This window comes from Mastigoproctus giganteus, chromosome 1 (genome assembly GCF_048544385.1).
Source record: "Mastigoproctus giganteus isolate SK-2022 chromosome 1, ASM4854438v1, whole genome shotgun sequence".
NCBI lineage: Eukaryota > Metazoa > Arthropoda > Arachnida > Uropygi > Thelyphonidae > Mastigoproctus > Mastigoproctus giganteus.
Genome location: NC_143575.1, coordinates 33,218,748 through 33,236,728, shown reverse-complemented (window position 1 = coordinate 33,236,728; position 17,981 = coordinate 33,218,748). Strand labels below are relative to the sequence as shown.

Here is a 17,981-nt window from a genome sequence, read left to right as displayed (position 1 = left end):
TGCTGCCAATGTAACAGGTGTCGCAGTTTGGTTGGCATTTTATGAGATATATTATATTATTGAGATTGTTGATGGGATATTTGTGTGTATCTTTATAAGAATTAAATAGGGAACCTAGTTTATTGTAAGTAGAGAAGGTTGAGGGAGATATCGGTATCTTTGAATATATGCCGGAATTGTGCTGCGAGTTCACTGTGATAAGGGAGAACTATGCGCATATTTGTCTTGATACTGTGTCTGGTGGGGTTATTAATACTGTTTTTAACAGTGGATATTATTGTATGTTGGATGAGTGGAGGGGGGGGTAGCTCCTGGCTATGATTTTATCGGTAAGGTATTGAAGTTCATTGTATAGATTGTTTTGTGAAGAGCTGAATTTGATAGCATTGTAGATTTGGTTGTGTAGGACAGCTTTTTTGGTACTAAGGGGATGATGTGAAGTGAAATGTAGATATTTACCGGTGTGTGTGTTTTTTCTGAAAATCTTTGTGTTTAAATTTGTGTCTGTTGTATAAATAGTGAGATTAAGAAAATTAATCTGGTTGTCCGTTGCAATTTCGAGGGTAAGGTTTAGCCTGTCATGTATTGTATTGAATTTTAAAAAGACATTGTCTGTGGTTGTTCTGTTGCCTATTATTAGGGTATCATTGGCGTAGCATATGTATAATTTAATTTCAGAAAGGAAAGGTTGTAAAATTTGATTTTCAATAGTGGTGAGATAAATTTCAGAAAGGGGGATAGAAATGCCTAAACCCATTGGTAAGCCGAATGTGTGTCAAGAAATTTTATTATTAAATCTAAAATATCTAGCGTCTAGTAAAAAAGTGGTGAGTTCAAGGATGTGGTCAACTGAAAGAGAGGTACGTTTCGTTAAAGTGTCATCAGCTGTTAGAAGTATGCATAATGCTTGTAGGGTGAAAGGAATATGCACATTAGTGTATAGGGATATGACGTCGAAAGAAGCTAATATGTCTCTGTCGGATATGGTGGTGTTGCTGATTTTTTGGAAGGCTTGGTTGGTATTATTAATTTTGAATGTGGAGAATCAAGTGAGTGGGGATATAATTTTGACAAGGAAGATGGATAAATTAGCAAAAGCTGATCTACTAAAAGAAACGATAGGTCTTAGTGAGTGGCCAGGTTTGTGTAACTTGGTTATTCTGAACATGTGGGGCAGAATGTTGTTTCGAATACCTGTCTGTTGTAATGTAAAGAGGTTGATTTCTTTGTTCTGTTTGAGTTTTCTAAGAATTGTATCAAGTTTATTTTTGAGTTTTGTAATGTTGCGGTTGCTGTCATTTGTATATGTATCTTGGTTGGTTAAAATTGTTAAGCATTTGCTAATCATTTTTTAGTCAGATTCATCACGGTATTATAAGATTACTATAATTTCACTGTTGATAAATTTATCAATGTTAAACCTCAACTGCCATTTTTCAACCCATCTACTTAATTTTTCTGGGCAGATCTGGTGAGAAGTCTTTTTATAGTAATTGGCAGAGGTTTAACCCTGCCATTAACCCTGCCAACCTTTGTATCAGTGAAAACATCACATTAAGTTTGTTATTATTCAATATTGTTAATATATATGTAAAATATAAAGAAGACCTAGCACTGAACCCTGAGGGACTTTGCAAATAACATTAGTCCAAGAAGAGTACTTATTAATAAGCACCCTGTGATTTTTGCCACTCAACCTTCCCTTCATCCATACAATAACTTTCCCCATGTCACACTGATCCAGTTTTTTTTTAAATAAGATGATCCTATATTACTTTTTCTGACCACTGACTCTATTTTCCCTAGAACAGACACCAAGCTTAGAAGTCTGTAATTATTTACTTTACCCTTTGATTTCCTTTCATGAACAGAAGAGACATTTGCACATCTTTAATTGTAGGGACCTCCTGTGAATTCGAAGATGCTCTCATAATTATAATAAGACATACAGGTAGCTCTCGTTTTGTGCTGCTCTGATTTGTGCTGATCACTGACCACAGTGGCATTTTTATTTATTTATTTTTGAAGGGTTTTTTTTTTTTTGCAATTTTTTTATAAATTGAAAGTTTAAAATCGTCAGACAAAATTTATTGGCATCGTACTGTGCTATGTATCATGCACTGTTCATGTGATTTAGGACAATCTGAGCCAATCAGCAATTAGCGCATCTGTAAAGGGATGTTTTTAAAACTGTATTTTACTTAAGGCTTCTGCCTTTCACTGCATTTCTTAATATAATAATTGAGTAGATTTCTTCCTTCTGAAACTTACCACCCTTTGCTAAAAAACTTCATGCATGAATAACATTGTTATACCATATTTGGCACTACTTCTGTTTTGGTGCAAAGAGGGTTATTTCTTCGGTTATACTATTTCTTCTTCTGCATTCAAAAACTAAGGCTTTCTCTTTATTCAGGTAAAAAATAATGTCAAGTATTATTTTTTACCTGAAGAGATGTGAACTCTACATATCTCAATTTGCCTTACCCTGGAATACTCATGATAGATCTGTGAGGGGGTATTACTGAAAGTTTGCAGTCAGACTTGTTTCAGTGTGTGTGTGTGTGTGTGTGTGTCTCTTTAAAGTTTTAAAAGAAAAGTTATATTTAGTGGGTTATAGTTGACTGTAAGGATGAAAAAGAAAAAAGATGATTGCTAGAAAAGACATATTGAAGATGTAATTCTTATAGAATTGCCTTAAAGTGTGAAGCAGCTTAAGAAGAATGTAATAAAAAGCTATGCAATTAAAATTGAATAAAATGAGAATTGTTAATGAGGTGTAATGGTCTTTGTATAGATTTCCAGCCCTGCTAGAAGTAGAGTTTAGTAAGACAAAATAAGGAAAAAAAAAAAAAAAAAAAAAGTATAAAAGCTTTGAGAAGACGAAAACTTTTTTGAAATTACTGTATTTAAATGTTATTAATACAGTGGACCCTCACTTTTTGATTGGTTCATTGTACAATCAAATCACTTTACAATAGACTCTCCATAAAATACCATTCACAATACGATATGTAGTAAGCACCGGTCATTGTGATCATGTTTGCGAATTGGATTTTAATTCTATTAAGTGGTTCTAATAATCAAAAATAGGAGGAATATTACCCACAGGCTATAAAAGTAAAGATATAAAGCACAAATTTACACTTTATTACCTTACCAATTAACAAAATTAAATGAGATTTAAAAATTGATGTGATATCAGAAAAATAGTTTCCACAGGTTAGCTGAGAACTGCATCGTTTAAGTATATCTTGTACTGTGAATATCTTCACAACGAGTTGCCATGATATTGCACCACTTCAAATAAGTAACGCTTGACCAATGGAGAAAACTACTGTTACTTATTCTCAGCAGATACCACAACCCAGATGGCACCATTTCAAGGCTATTTGGCTTTTCTTCAATGGGTAACCACCAGGTGACCCACCTGGTATGCATCACCAGGGTTCCTACCCACCAATGGAGGAAGGGCCAAATAGCCTTGAAACTGTGCTGTCTGGGTAGTGGTATCTGCTGAGAATAAGTAACAGTAGTTTTCTCCATTGGTCAAGCGTTACTTATAACGCTTGACCAATGGTGGTGCAATATCATGGCAACTTGTTGTGAAGATATTCACAGTATGAGATATACTTAAATGATGCCGTTCTCAGCTATTTTAGAGTTTATTGCATACTAACATGATGCTCTTGAACTAACTTGTATGTACATAGCTTAATTAATACTGTAATATGTACATACTAACTAATTGGTATTTCTGTTCACTGACATTTTTTTGGGGGTTGTAAAATTTTTAAAACAGTAAAAAAGATAAGCATTCAATAATAAAGAACACTGCACACACAAATCTCAACTAACACGATACATGCAAGTGAGATACGGAGTAACAAGTTTACAAAGCTTAAAAATAGGAATGAAAGAAGATTCTGAAAATTTATTTGTTTTTTATATGATTGAAGATTTCATGGATGGGGGAAACATTTCACCTTAATAACATAAAAAACCCACACAATTCCAGCCATCAGTATTATTGCAAATGCAATAAGATAGATAGTTTACTCCCCGTTTAAAATAGATTGCACTAACAGAAAAGCCCAATAAACAGGAAACCAAAAATTGTTTTTATTGTTTTATTGTAGTGACTTCCAGAAATATGCTTTAGAAAAATGTCACAAAGGCATTCAAAACTGATTTTTATAACCAAAGTGTAGTACATTTTAATGATTTGAAATTTAATTTTATAAAGTGGCTGATTCTACTAACCAGTAATCATGTTAACTGATTGTCAGGTTGGTGGAACAGACTTCCATCCCTTGTCGTGGAAGTTGATAGCCTAAATAAATTTAAGGCTGAGCTGGACAGGTACTTGGAACGAACAGAGGGGTGAAATGAGACCCTTTTTTTTTTTTTTTTTTGGCTAATGCTGCACAAGCTTGCTTTCTTGCGTCATATGCCTCTACTAATGCTAATGTTTCTGGAGCGGATTAATATCGTAAAGAGGGGGTTCACTGTAATTTCAAAAAATTTAATTTAAATATTATATTCATTATATTGTTATATTTTATATTATATTCATCATATGTTTTATTAAATGTTATATTAATTTAAATGTTATATACATTTAAAATGAGAATAAAATGCCACTAATGATTTTTTAAGAAAATAGATTAGCTATAAACTTGAAATAAATTGTGGATATTAATAATATCATATGCAAGATATTAAACAGAAGTTTTAATTGTAAAAATCAAAAAGGTTAGGAAAGAATGAGAGATAATATCAATATAAATTGAGTGGATAGATTATTACTGCCACCTGTTCATGGATCCACTGTTGTCACATTCTGTCTGAGACAGCAAGTGTTTTGAACTTTCAACAAATAAAAAGTGCCCTAGCCAACGTATGATATCAAGAAAAATATGGCTTTATATTTTGAAATAGAAACAGCATTAGTATGAAGGGCATTCCCAGTACTTTATTAAGCAATTGTAAATTTTAATTTATGTTATATCTTAGATTAGTTGATTAAATGTAAATATGGTAGATAATGAAACAGACGGAATTTAAAGGTATGGTGAGAAAAGGCAAAGAATATGGTTAGGGCAGCTTTTTCAAAATCATTAAGATAGAAAGTAGATTTACAATTTTCTCTATTTTTATCTGTGAGGAATACAATTTTATGATGTACATTTAATAGGATAATCTAAATTCATTGCATATTAACTCAAAAGCTATTTTGTTCTGGATAAATTTAACTCTGTGGTCCCTTGAAAATGATGGCAATAATAATCTTATTCACCAAATTTGTATTACTACAAATATTTAGGTTATTCCTCCTTTCCTAACCTTTTTTTCCTTGTAAAATTAAAATTTCTATTTAATACCTCCCCTATGGCCTCATTATTAGTATCCATAATTTATTTCTTATTTAATCATTAGCGGTATTTTATTTTTACTTTAAATGTATATAACATATATGTAAGAAAGTTTTCACCTTCCTGAAACTTTTACTACTCATCTTTTCTTATTTATTTTTGCTATCTTCTACTTCTTGTAGGACTGGCAATCTACACATTGACTATTACATCTTATCTATTAATATTTTCTAACTTGAGGATACTTAAATACTTTTAAAAAAATCTTAAGGATTAAAATAGGTCCTTCTCTATTAACAAAATAAATCTGCTTTCTATTGGTATTACAGAAAACAGTAACCGAAGAAGAAGCACAGGAAGACTTGGCTGATGAACAAAAGGATGGACTAGGCAGGCCAACTTTTGAACCCAGTTTGTCCTTTACTTCAAGTGATGCCCTGTCTGGCTACAAAGACGATTCGAAATTCAAACTCCCTGTAAGTTAAATGTGTTTAAATTGTCATGAGTTTTTTATGTTGCATGTATGTGGCCAACATGGCTACATATGTTGGTTACTTTATTTTTTGAGAAGCCGTGTTGCCCACATACGTGTGACGCTATTACGGCATATGTATGACGGTCGTTTGTCATTAGTTTATTGCACACGATAAAACTTTATTGCAGTATAACACTCGATACTGCAATAAAACTAATTACGATAAAATAAACTCTCAAAGATCGCAATAAGTTTTGTCAGTATTGTTAGAGATTTTGTGAAAACAAGTTCTTTAGCTGCTGTATTATCCATCATATTGTGCTGTGTTTTTCCGCAAGTTTGTATAAGTGTGTTGTAAAAAAAAAAAAAATCTAAAAAGGAATGGCTAAAAGAAAATTACTAAGATAAGAAGAACTGAGAGAAATTGCTGGAATTTACAATTAAGGAGAGTTAAACTTCTCACAGGCATACTGCTGTAGAGTTGTTTCAGAAGTTCAACTTTATCTGTTATGGACAATGTATGGTATTTGCCCTCTACACCAAAAGAGGCACTTCCTTTATGCATTGGAACTATGGCTGGGGTTAAATGTGAGCAGGTTATAATAATAAATGCAAAAATACAAGTGGGAATGGCTTGCCAGAGTTTACGAGTTCGTGCCAACAGCTGATGCTGCAGTCAATGCCACCAAAACAGTAGCAGCAGGTTGGTGCGCCGACCCGGGAAATTTGAAATTACGTTCGTGGAAATTATGTCCGAATCAGCGGTGGAACCAGATTACCAGTGGCCGGTTTAGTGATAGCTGACCTGTACTTAATCATCTCAAGCTTAACTTAACTTCCATGCTGGATATTACCTACCCTCTCTCCCTTTTGGAACTTTTAAAGGTGTAAGTTTTATTGCATGCTGTCTATCAGATATAACTGTACTCACTGCACCACACAATTACATGCTGTCTCATATATACCTAAGTGTATTGCAAATAAAAATAAATCATTGGGCATCGCAGTTAACGACATAAGACTTGAGCACAATAACAAACATGGCTGTCATATGTTTTGTTATACAGCAGATGTGTACATCATCCACAGTTGGGATGCACCACACTTTCTTTTACATTTGAAAGGTTGGGAAGCTTTGAGGGAAATAGACAGTTGTCAGGGATGTATGTGAAGGTGAGCCAAGCTCATGTAAATCAGGCAACAGGACATAAAAAAATCATAATTCATATAAAACTGAACTTGCATTGCATCAATATCTTGTAAATTAGGAATTTACAGTATAAGATTCTTAAAATTCTGAAACATAAACTCCATGTGCACAGCACTGACACAAAGCTGCTCTTTGATCCATTAGTCTTTCTTAAATTCTTATAAATATTCTTGTTTTTTACTGTGATGCTAAATTCTGCCTCTATTGAAATACAATATTAAGGTTTATATTATTCATAATTGTGGGAAGTTATTTCAATAAAATTATTTATAAAAATAACTTCTTTCGTCAATAGCATTATTTACTCATGAAAAAAATTCCGTATATGTAACTTTAACTACCATTAAAATATGTAATGTTTTATAGTCTTGTAGATAGATAGAAATTAAAAAAATCTGACATTTGAAAAGTTTAAATTATCAAAAATCCAGTATTTTCTACTAGTTTTCCAAGGATAGTCAACCATACAAGGGCAGAAGGAAAATAGGCTATTCAAACTTAAAAAAAAAAAAAAAAAAAAAACCTGTATATGCCAGATTTATGTATTATGTTTCATTAATAATTTCCAAAGACCAATTTCGTTTCTCTTTTACAAATTTCCTAGACTGTATGTCATTGTTACTGTGTATTTACAATGTATAAAATTATTGATTTTTACAATACATTCAATGCCAGCTTACAGAATAATACTGAATACCAAAGTAGTATGTTAGTTTTTAAGCTGATTTGATTGCTGAAATCATGTTGTTACTACTTATACCTCATTTTAAAAAATATTGGACAATACAATTGCAACTATTGTACTGGAGGCAGCATTCAGACCTGTGACCTTTATTCCTTAGGCAAGTGTATTACCCATTGGACTAATTTGAGAGAGAGAGAGAGAGAGAGAGAGAGAGAGAACATCTTTATTGCAACTAGATTAATACATATATAGATTTAAGTAAAGTTGCAATTGTCCCATCACGGCCAACGGCCAGGGGCTCACATCATTTGGCAGTGTGGGTTAACATTTTGTCTTAATACTGGAAACTGTTGTCCTGTGGAGATCATAGGGATCAGAGCTACTGTATTAGATAATAAAAATAACAAGTTACCTCTGAATACTTAGGCTTTTTGAATAACCTTCAAAAAATGGAATTTTCAAAAATCCAGCATGAGCTGGGTCCCGAGGAGGCCAAATTTATGAGGTTTTACTGGAGTTTAAAAGGCTGCTTGGTAAAGCATACCTTAAATTTCATAAAAATGAGTACTTGAATTTCTCACTTTCCTCCCCAAAAGTTTAAATTATTTATATATTAATGACAGAAGTATTGTAAATAAATTATATGAATTTGAGCTTTTGACTAGGTCAAAATCAAGGCTGATGTAATAGGACCAAAAGAGACATAGTGCCATCTGAGATAGGAGATGAAGAATTTAATTATAGTGAGTACAGTGTGTTCGGGAGGGCTAGGGAGGGGATAAGGTCAAGGTATGCTTGTTTTAATTGCAGTCTCCAAGGTTTCTCTTATATGCCACTGTAGCATCTGAAAAGGCATAAGGCCAAGGCCGACAAGTGTGTCGGCCTTGGCCTTATATAGGTGTGTAGTGTGTTGTTGTGCTGAGTGCCGGCACCTGGCGACTTCACAGCCAGGGACTACTTTTTATCTGAGACTCTTACTGAGGCTATCAGGCAACCCTGGAAGTCCCAAAGTGTTTATAGAAAGGAAGCGGAGATATGAATGTGAGAAGTATGGTATTTGGAAGGGAAGGGAAAGTTGGATAGAAGGTAAGGGGAAGAAGAAATAGACATCCTCTGAAATAGAAGAGAAAAGTATACAATAGTTTATAGAAAAAAAGTGTACAGTGAATACAATTAAACTCTAATCTTAAGTTTCTTAGGCATATTTGATTAGAGCTGCAGTGCAAAGCTAGCAACCAGACAGTATCAAATGAAAATTATTTACAAGTCCACAACCTATAGACAGCAAGTAACATAATAAAACCCGGTCTTGAAAAGAAAATGCTTAACAAGTTTTTGCTACCAATTTATCAATAGCTACTAATTATTTAAACACCAAAACCTTAACAATCTAACCATTCAGTTCTTCCCACCAAGACAATTGATTTCAGCCACATTTTCAAAGAATTAGAAGTGAAAGTTCTAGTGAACAAAAACTTATCTCAATTTACAATTTTAACAGTTACTTACAATGATTTCAGGATATAATTGCAAAACTTTGCAACCCAAACAGTTCAGTTATTTTTAGTTAAGACTGAAGAGCTGGCAGCCAAGAATCAACTTGTTCAACTCCATCCAGGAGAAATCCAAGAACAATTAGCCAACAGAAATCCAGCGATGTGCCTTTCTTGGGCAATCTAGCGATAATAATTTTAACTTTTAGTAAACCTATTTACAAAATATTTTGTTCAGACTTCAAACCAGAATAATAAGTAATATAACAAACTGCCACAATTTGTTTTAAAATAAGTATCTCATCAACACACTTCAACCTTAAGAAGTGAACATGTTAAAATAGAGTTAAATTTTTCTCCAACCTGAGATATCTGGACATCCAATTTTGTTTAGCTCTAACTTAGTCAAAAACTCTTTTGTTTAAGTTTCTACCAAAACCAGTTGTTGTTTGGTTTTTAGGAGCATTAGCAACTAAGGCCATATTGCTCCGGGAATATGTGGTGTTTGCATCCTCCGTATTTGGTGGTGACGGGCTCGAACCCCGGTCTAATCAAGAAGCATGTGCTATGCACTGTTGCTCCTTCCCACCTGGCTATGGAGGTGCCTCCAAAACCAGTGGCAACAGGTTGTTAAGAACAGTACCATCATGCATGAAGTAATCTGGAAGAAATTTAATTGTAGTAAGTTAGGTGTCACAAACAAGGTAATGAATCTCACAATCAGAGTACTGAGTGCCACAATCAAGGTAATGAGAGTGCCACAGTCAATTTGATTCTGGCACATGATGACATATGATAGAGGGAACATGATAGTTTGGTATAAAACTGCAGCCATTATCAATTCACTGCAAGATGGAAGCCTGCTCAACAATTCGTGTTGGTGTAAATTGACCTTAATCTGCCATGCTGATCCAGCACTGGTTGGCTGATTGACCGTATTTAGCAGTCAGGGGCTTGAACCCCAGTCTACTCAAAGAGCTTGTGCTATTGCATCCCACTTCTGACCACTCAGCTATGGAGGCCATAGTTTGGTATACTACAGACCAAATGATTTTGAGGATTTTAACAAATATCTCTATAGGAAACAAAAGTGAGCAGCCAAGTGTGATTGCCTCGTTATGGATGACTTTGATCTACCTCTTATAGACCTGTTAAATAACAATCATCTGGATGGTTGTTATTTAATCCAACATTCAGAGAAAGTACCAAGGATTATAATAACCTCACCAAGGATCCAAACCACAACCAAAATTTGACAATGAAGGAACCAATAATGAATAGTGATCACAATGTCATAAAATGGATAGTATCCAAAGAGATTTCTTTGGTCAAGGGACGATGAGAGGACTTCAATTTCAAGAGAGGCGGCTATAATCGATTAGGGTATTTCTTGGCCTCTGCTACTGGAGAGACAACTGTAAGCTGTTAAATATGAATTCATTTTGGGAAGTATTCAAGGAATTGAGGGGCTATCATTCATTTGTTCTAGTGCAAATTCTTTTGTGAAACTTCTAGCAGAAGTTTCCCAAAAGAAAAATTTTCAAGTGGATGACTAGAGAGGTTAAGGGTTTAATTGAACTAAAGAATAAAGTATGGGTTAGTTACAGACTGTTATGAGATACTGATTTTTACAAGTATTATAGTATTATCAAATATCGGTGTAAATACACCATAGATAGCTAAAAAATAAAAACTACAATGGTAGTGCAAAGGCATTGATTTAATTGTCTCTCATATTGTAACTACCTTCACAACGAGTTACCATGTATTGCACTACCTCGAGTAAGCAACGCTTCACTAATAGAGAAGAGTATTCTTACTTATTCTCAGCGGGCACAACCACCCAGACAGCACCACTTCAAGGCTTGTTGGCCTATCATTGGTGGGTGAGCAGGTACCCTGGCGTACCTGCTCCAATACAAGTATTTGTAAATGCAGATTGTAATAATACAAATACAAGTAGTTGTTGTTGTTGTTGTTGTTGTTATTTGGTTTTTAGGAGCATTAGCAACTAAGGCCATATCTCCGGGGATATGCAGTGGTCATTCCCTGACCTTTCCGCATCCTCCGTATTTGGTGGTTACAGACTCGAACCCCGGTCTAATCAAGAAGCATATGCTACACACTGCCGCTCCTGGCTACGGAGGCGCCACAAATACAAGTATTTATATTGTTACAATCTGCAGTTTCATTACATTCCATTGTTAGGTGCCTAGATGTTTACACATCAGTAATTTTCTGAATAGTGAAAGGGACTGAATGCCACACTATAGCCTTCGTAATTTGAATAAGCGTAATTTGTTCAATGATGCAGAAGTCAAGTGCGGAGAGTGTCGAGCAAGTCAACCTAAGAAAATAAAGATGGAGATAGCAATGAGTGTGCAAGAACAACAAAGGCTTTCAAGATTGTGTAAAAGACAAACAGAAAATCGAGCGTTGGATTTAGCAGTGCCTTCAACCAGAAATGCCACTCCATCTAACAACAATGTATCCAAAGTGAATATTAATTATGTACAGCAGAACAGTTCTCCAATTGCAGAGCAGATGATCAAGCTCCTTTTCTGTATACAGACTACTATTTACATAAGAATGCCCACCGAGAGTTTGAAAAGATATTTATGAAAAATGATTTCTGTTCTGTATGCTACATTTGTTCAAAAATGACACAAAGAAACCAACTGCTAAAGATGTAGTAGTAGTGGCATGTGATGAAAGCAAGTGTATGAGCTTGCAACATCAGCCAAAAAAAAAAAAAAAAAAATCACACCATTCCCTCCAAATGCCTGTCCAGTTCCTCCTTAAATTTATTCAACTTATCAACTTCCACAATGACAGATGGAAGTTTGTTTCAGCAATTAACCACCCGCTGGCTAAAGGCAAATTTCCACATATCTATTCTACATCTGTCCTTTCTTAATTGGAATTTATGCCCCCTTAGGTTCGTAATTTGAATAAGTGGAAGGATCCCATCAGAATTCAGTGTGCTTAACCCATTCAAGGCTTTATACACCTCAATCAGATCACCACGCAGGTGCCTAGTCTCCAGCCACTGCAATTTGCAGAACTTAAGCCTCTCTTGGTAAGAGGATCCCTTCATTCCTCTCACCAATCTTGTTGGCCTTCTCTGTACATGCTCAAGTAAATCTACATCCTTTCTAAAATGAGGCCTCCAGACCTGTACGCAGTACTCAAGACGTGGCCTGACCATTGCCTTATACAGAGGGATAATCACCTCCTTTTCCCTGATAGCAAAATTCCTATATATCATTGACAAAACCCCATGACCTGCCCTGGCAGCCTGTCTGCATTGCTCAGAAAACTTCATATCTGACTGCACAATTACTCCCAGGTCTTTTTCATTTTCTACCACCTTAAGTGTAGTACCACACAGTTGGTACGTTTCTCTGGGGTTACTTCTGCCCATATGCAGTACTTTGCATTTGTCAAGGTTAAACTTCAGTTGCCACTTCTTAGCCCATCTGCCCAAATTATCTAGATCCTGTTGCAGTAGCACACTGCCATGACTGTCATTAACAACCCTGCCAACCTTTGTATCATCTGCAAACTTCAACATTAAGCCTGATATACCTTCATCAATATCATTGATAAATATAAAAAACAACAGTGGAACCAACACTGAACCCTGTGGGACTCCACTAATAACATTAGTCCATGAAGAGCAGCACCCATTGATTACCATCTTCTGTCTTCTCCCACTTAACCATCCTTTTATCCATTGTGGCAACTTACCCTTAATACCATTCTGCTCCAATTTGTACAATAGTCTTTCATGCGCAACCATGTCAAAAGCTTTCCTGAAATCCAAATATATGATATCAAAATTATTTTTTGCATTCAGTTCCTTTGTAGCCACATAATAATATCCTGTCAAATTTGTCAGACAAGACTTTCCCTTAACAAACCCATGCTGTGTCTGAATTATTGCTGCAGTCTTGTCTAAATGATCCTGCAATGCATCTTTAACCAGCGACTCCATTATTTTACCCAGAACAAAAGGTAAACTAACTGGTCTGTAATTATTCATGTCACCCTTCGATCCCCCTTTGTGAACTGGGGATACATTTGCACATCTCCAGTCCATGGGAACCTCCCCTGAGTCCAAGGATGCTCTCATAATTATTGCTAAGGGTTTGCTTAGTTGCTTTGCCGCCTCCTTTAATATAACTGGATAGATCCCATCCACCCCAGGTGCTTTTCTTATGTTTAACTTCAACAATTTCTCCTCCACTTTGCTCTCAGTTATTACAAAATCATTAAGTATCCTGCTAACATTGATGCACACTGCATTTCCCAGTGTTCATGTCAATGGGATTATTGTGTAAGAGAATCACTTGAGAACTACACCATTCCAGTGCTATGTAAGTCGAACGGCTTTGACTACCCAGAAATTCGCATTTACCAAAGTTGGATTTAGTGACAGAGAGGCTTATTTCTTCTTGCTTACCGTTCATGCAAATAAGGTGCCTGAGACATGCATATGGACAATACGGCATTCTGGGTCAAGTGATCAGTATGCCTGTTTCAGTCAATACGATGGTCCACGCTTGCCAAGAGAGACTGATGACTATCATTGTATAAATGTGCATATAAAACGCAAGAAAATACACAAGTCCAGCTATTTGACATAAGCGAAGCAGTTCCAATTGAGGAGAGTCTCATCACCCAACAGCAAACATTGTGGAGCGATGATAAATATCTTTATCATTGCTCCACAATTACGATGAAAGTTAAGATTGTTTTGTTATATGTTTTCTAAACCCTTTACTTTACCCTAAATCTGATTCTCCTGCACCTACTAAGAAAAGGAAAACGATATCTTTGGAATGTAAACTTAACATTATCAAGGATTTTGATAGCAGAATGAAAATTTGTGAATTGGCAAAGAAGTTTGAGCTACCAGAAGCCACAGTAAGAACAATCATAAAAGAAAGAATTCTCGAAGCGGTGAAAAATGCTCAATCCCTGAACTCAAGCATAATTCGTAAACGTCATGGTATTATTGCTGAGATGGAAACAATGCTGAAATTATGGTGTGATAATTAAGTAAAAGTGAAGAATTGTCCAGTTGATCAGAACACTGTGTGCTATCAAGCTAAGCTGATTTTTGAGAGGTTGAAAGAAGAAGCTGGGGAGGCGGGCAAGGATGAAAACTTTGTAGCTAGTAACGGTTGGTTCAACCGATTTAAAACTCGCTGTAATTGGCACAGTATCGCTGAGAGTGGAGAGCCGGCAAGTGCCGATAAAGAAGCTGCGTCTTCTTTTCCTGAGACACTCAAGGCTATTATAGAAGAAGGTGACTATAGCAGTGAAACTGTATTTAACATGGATGAGACTGGCCTGTTCTGGAAGAAGATGCTTAAAAGAACTTTTATCGCTCGTGAAGAAAAAAACTTTCCAGGCTTTAAGGTTTCCAAAGACTGATTGACAGTGATGGTTGGCGGAAATGCAGCTGGTGACTGCAAGTTAAAACCTCTCTTAATTTATCACTCCAAAAACCCAAGAGTTTTAAAAAATATATCTAAAATTAGCTTACCAGTGATTTGGAAGTCAAATCATAAAGCTTGGGTGACAGCTTCCATTTTTGAGGACTGGTTTGGTCACCACTTCATACCCGAAGTCGAACGTTATTGCAAGTCTAAACAGATTCCATTTAAAGTGATGCTTCTTATTGACAATGCACCCGGTCACCCTCCTGCCACCCTAATTAATTTCGACACACGTGTGAAAGTTGTGTTTTTGCCTCCAAACACAACCAGCTTGCTTCAACTGATGGACCAGGGAGTCGTCAAAACATTCAAGGCTTACTACACGAGGCGTTCGTTTGCACATCTGAATGAAGCTATGAGATGAAATAGTGAGATATCTGTTAAAGACTTTTAGAAACAATTCAATGTTTTAGATGCCGTAAGAATCATTGAAGAATCTTGGGATGAAATTCACAAAAAACATTGAATGGTGTCTGGAAGAAACTTTGTCCATTTTTTTTTTTTCAAAACCGAGATGAAAACAGCGCTAGAAACTGATCATGTTGCTCATGTGATAGAAGAAGTTGTTAATCTTGCCAGGAAATTAGATTTGGAAGTCAATGGTGATGATGTCAACGAGCTATTGGATTCACATAGTCAGGAGCTGACAATGAATGAGCTCATAGAGATGTGTGAGCAAAACGTCACTGAAGTATCTGACACTTCAGACCCAGTTCCACCAGAAAAGCACATGACAATTGTAAGCTTGACAGAAGGTCTCAGCTCAATTGAAAAGGGTTTAAAAATTTTAGAAAACATAGATTCCAATGAAGAACATGTTATAGCTACAAAGCAAAGAATAAAAAAAATGATTAGCCTGCTACGAAGAAATTCTGCATGAAAAAAAGAAGGCGCTATGTCATCAGACGAATTTGTTAGATTTTATGAAGCCATCGACATCGAAATAACTTTTTTTACGTAACTCATTTATTTTTTTTAATACATATTTTGTATTAATATGTATAAAGAACTGCAATTTTATTAAATATTTTTCTTCTAAACTAGTGTTTTTGTTAGTCCTTGGTCCCAATTAAACAAAATTTATATGTATTTATATGCAAAGTTGTACCCCGACTTATGCGAATTCGACTTAAGTGATTTTCGTCGGACCCACCTATTGCATAACTTTGGGGTATTACTGTACAAGCAAAACCTCCATTAATAGTATATAGAATGATGTAGGTAGAATGATGAAAGGAAGCAAGCTTACACAACTTCAACCAGATAAAACTATCCACTTCATTTGTCCATCTCTTCTAATAACTTGTATCTTTATTAAATTTATTCAAACTACCCATTTCTGCAACAACAAGATTTTTTTTTTTTTTTTTTTTGTTCCAACACTCAATTACTCTGGCTGAAAGCAAATTTTTGCATATCTATCCTGCAGTCATCCTTTTTAAATTGAATTTATTCCCACTTGTGTGTGTTATTCTAGAATGTTATCAGCATTTAGTCTACTCAATCTATTTAAAGCCTTAAACCCTTAAATTAGGTCTCTTTGCATATGCCTGGTTTCCAGATGCTGCAGTTTACGCAACTCATTTTTTTTTTTTTTTTTTTTTTTTGTAAGAAAATCCTTGTGTCCCTGACCAATCTTTTTGTTCTTATCTGTACATATTTCAAAGTGAAGCTTCCAGACCTTTTTACAGCACTCAGGATGCAACCTGACCATTGTCTTATATAGTGGGATAATTACCTCTTACCTTCTATCAGAATTCCTGTATATTTGACAGAACCTCCTGTGCTATCATGAAGATCACATGCTCAGAGAATTTTGTGTTGAACTATATGATTATATCTAGGTCTTTTTCATTTTGCACCACTTTCAGTGTGGTACTACTCGATTGGTACGTTATCCTGGGATTATTGTACCCATGTGTAGTATCTTGTATTTGTGAATGTTCATCCTTATTTACCACTTTTCAGGCCTACCTATATTCTGGTATTGTTGTAGCAGCATACTTATGATTATTGTTGGTTTCAAATGTACACCTGGTTTCTTTTAAAATTTTAAACTAAGACTACATGGTTTAAAAATATATGTTAAAATAAATTTGTTTAGTGAATAAAATAATCGCCTTGTATATATTTATATATAATAAAAGTCCTATTTTTTTTATTATTTTTGTTGATAAGGAAGAAGAAACTACTGAGGCTAGTCCACCATCACTACGACTTTTAAAGATTGCACTTCCAGAGTGGCCATTTGTTTTAGTTGGTTGTTTTTCTTCTATAATTATGGGACTAACTTTTCCTACTTATGGTGTATTGTTTGGAGAAATCTTAGCTGTAAGTAAGTTCTCTAATACCTTAAAAATACCTTAATTTCAGCGCAAGCAACTAGATTTTAAATAAAGAATAATTTTAGAATAATTACTATATAAAATTTTTGTATTAATAAAGAAATTCAAAAAAATTATGTGCACTGCACTAGGAAACAAGTTCCAAGAAAGTCATTTTTGGAACATCTCTAGTTTCCAGGGTAGGAAGTTTTTCTAGTCATCACAAAGTCCTTATACTTTGTAGTTATTTTGTATATTTCTGTTCATAACTTCAGCATTAGCAGGTGCAGTAAGTTCCAACTAAACTCTCTATGTAACTAATAGTTTCTAGTTAGTATGTGTGCAGTAATGCTTCTGTGTGGTTCTTCATTTATAAGTTATGCTGTTTTAAATAGAAGCAACTTTGAATGTGCAATTTAAACAACAAAACTCCTAAAAATGTTAAATCTGTTTAGTCATTGATGATTATTAAACATGTATAAGAGTTAAACTGTTGATGTCACTGCAGAACTTTCTGTGGCTATAATGCACCTCCCAAAGTTTTTGTATTTTACTGTGATCTAAGCCTGAGGCAGGATTCGAACCCTCGACTTTTGGGTTGCCAGGCAGGCACTTTATCCACCTGGCTAGCCTGGTCGGCACTGCAGAACTGTTCATCAGTTGGTTTTATGAGTGAAAATGTAATGGTGATGTCAACTGACAAAAAAGCACATGAACTTGTTTGTAGTGCTTACTAGATCAAACAACGAGATATTACTTTAACTTTAGGAATTTCTAAAGAACATGTTTGATATGTTTAATCTGCCATTAGTTTTCAGTGATGTACTAATTCATAGTATACTGCTAGCTTTTTTGCTATTTATCTTGTATTTTTTTGGATGTGTTTGCATTTGTATGGCAGTACAAAATGCT

At 35.0% G+C, this 17,981-nt stretch overlaps 1 protein-coding gene across 4 annotated transcripts in view; it reads left to right on the top strand.

Moving 5' to 3' along the window:
• Window positions 1–17,981, top strand: part of LOC150090693 (ATP-dependent translocase ABCB1-like) — a 390,895-nt gene that overhangs the window by 280,451 nt on the left and 92,463 nt on the right. For all 4 annotated transcript variants that reach the window (XM_090372299.1, XM_090372310.1, XM_090372292.1 and 1 more), the window contains 2 exons: window positions 5,705–5,851; window positions 16,924–17,076. In XM_090372299.1, coding sequence (XP_090228425.1) covers window positions 5,705–5,851; window positions 16,924–17,076 — 300 coding nt within the window. The remainder of the gene's footprint in view (window positions 1–5,704; window positions 5,852–16,923; window positions 17,077–17,981) is intronic.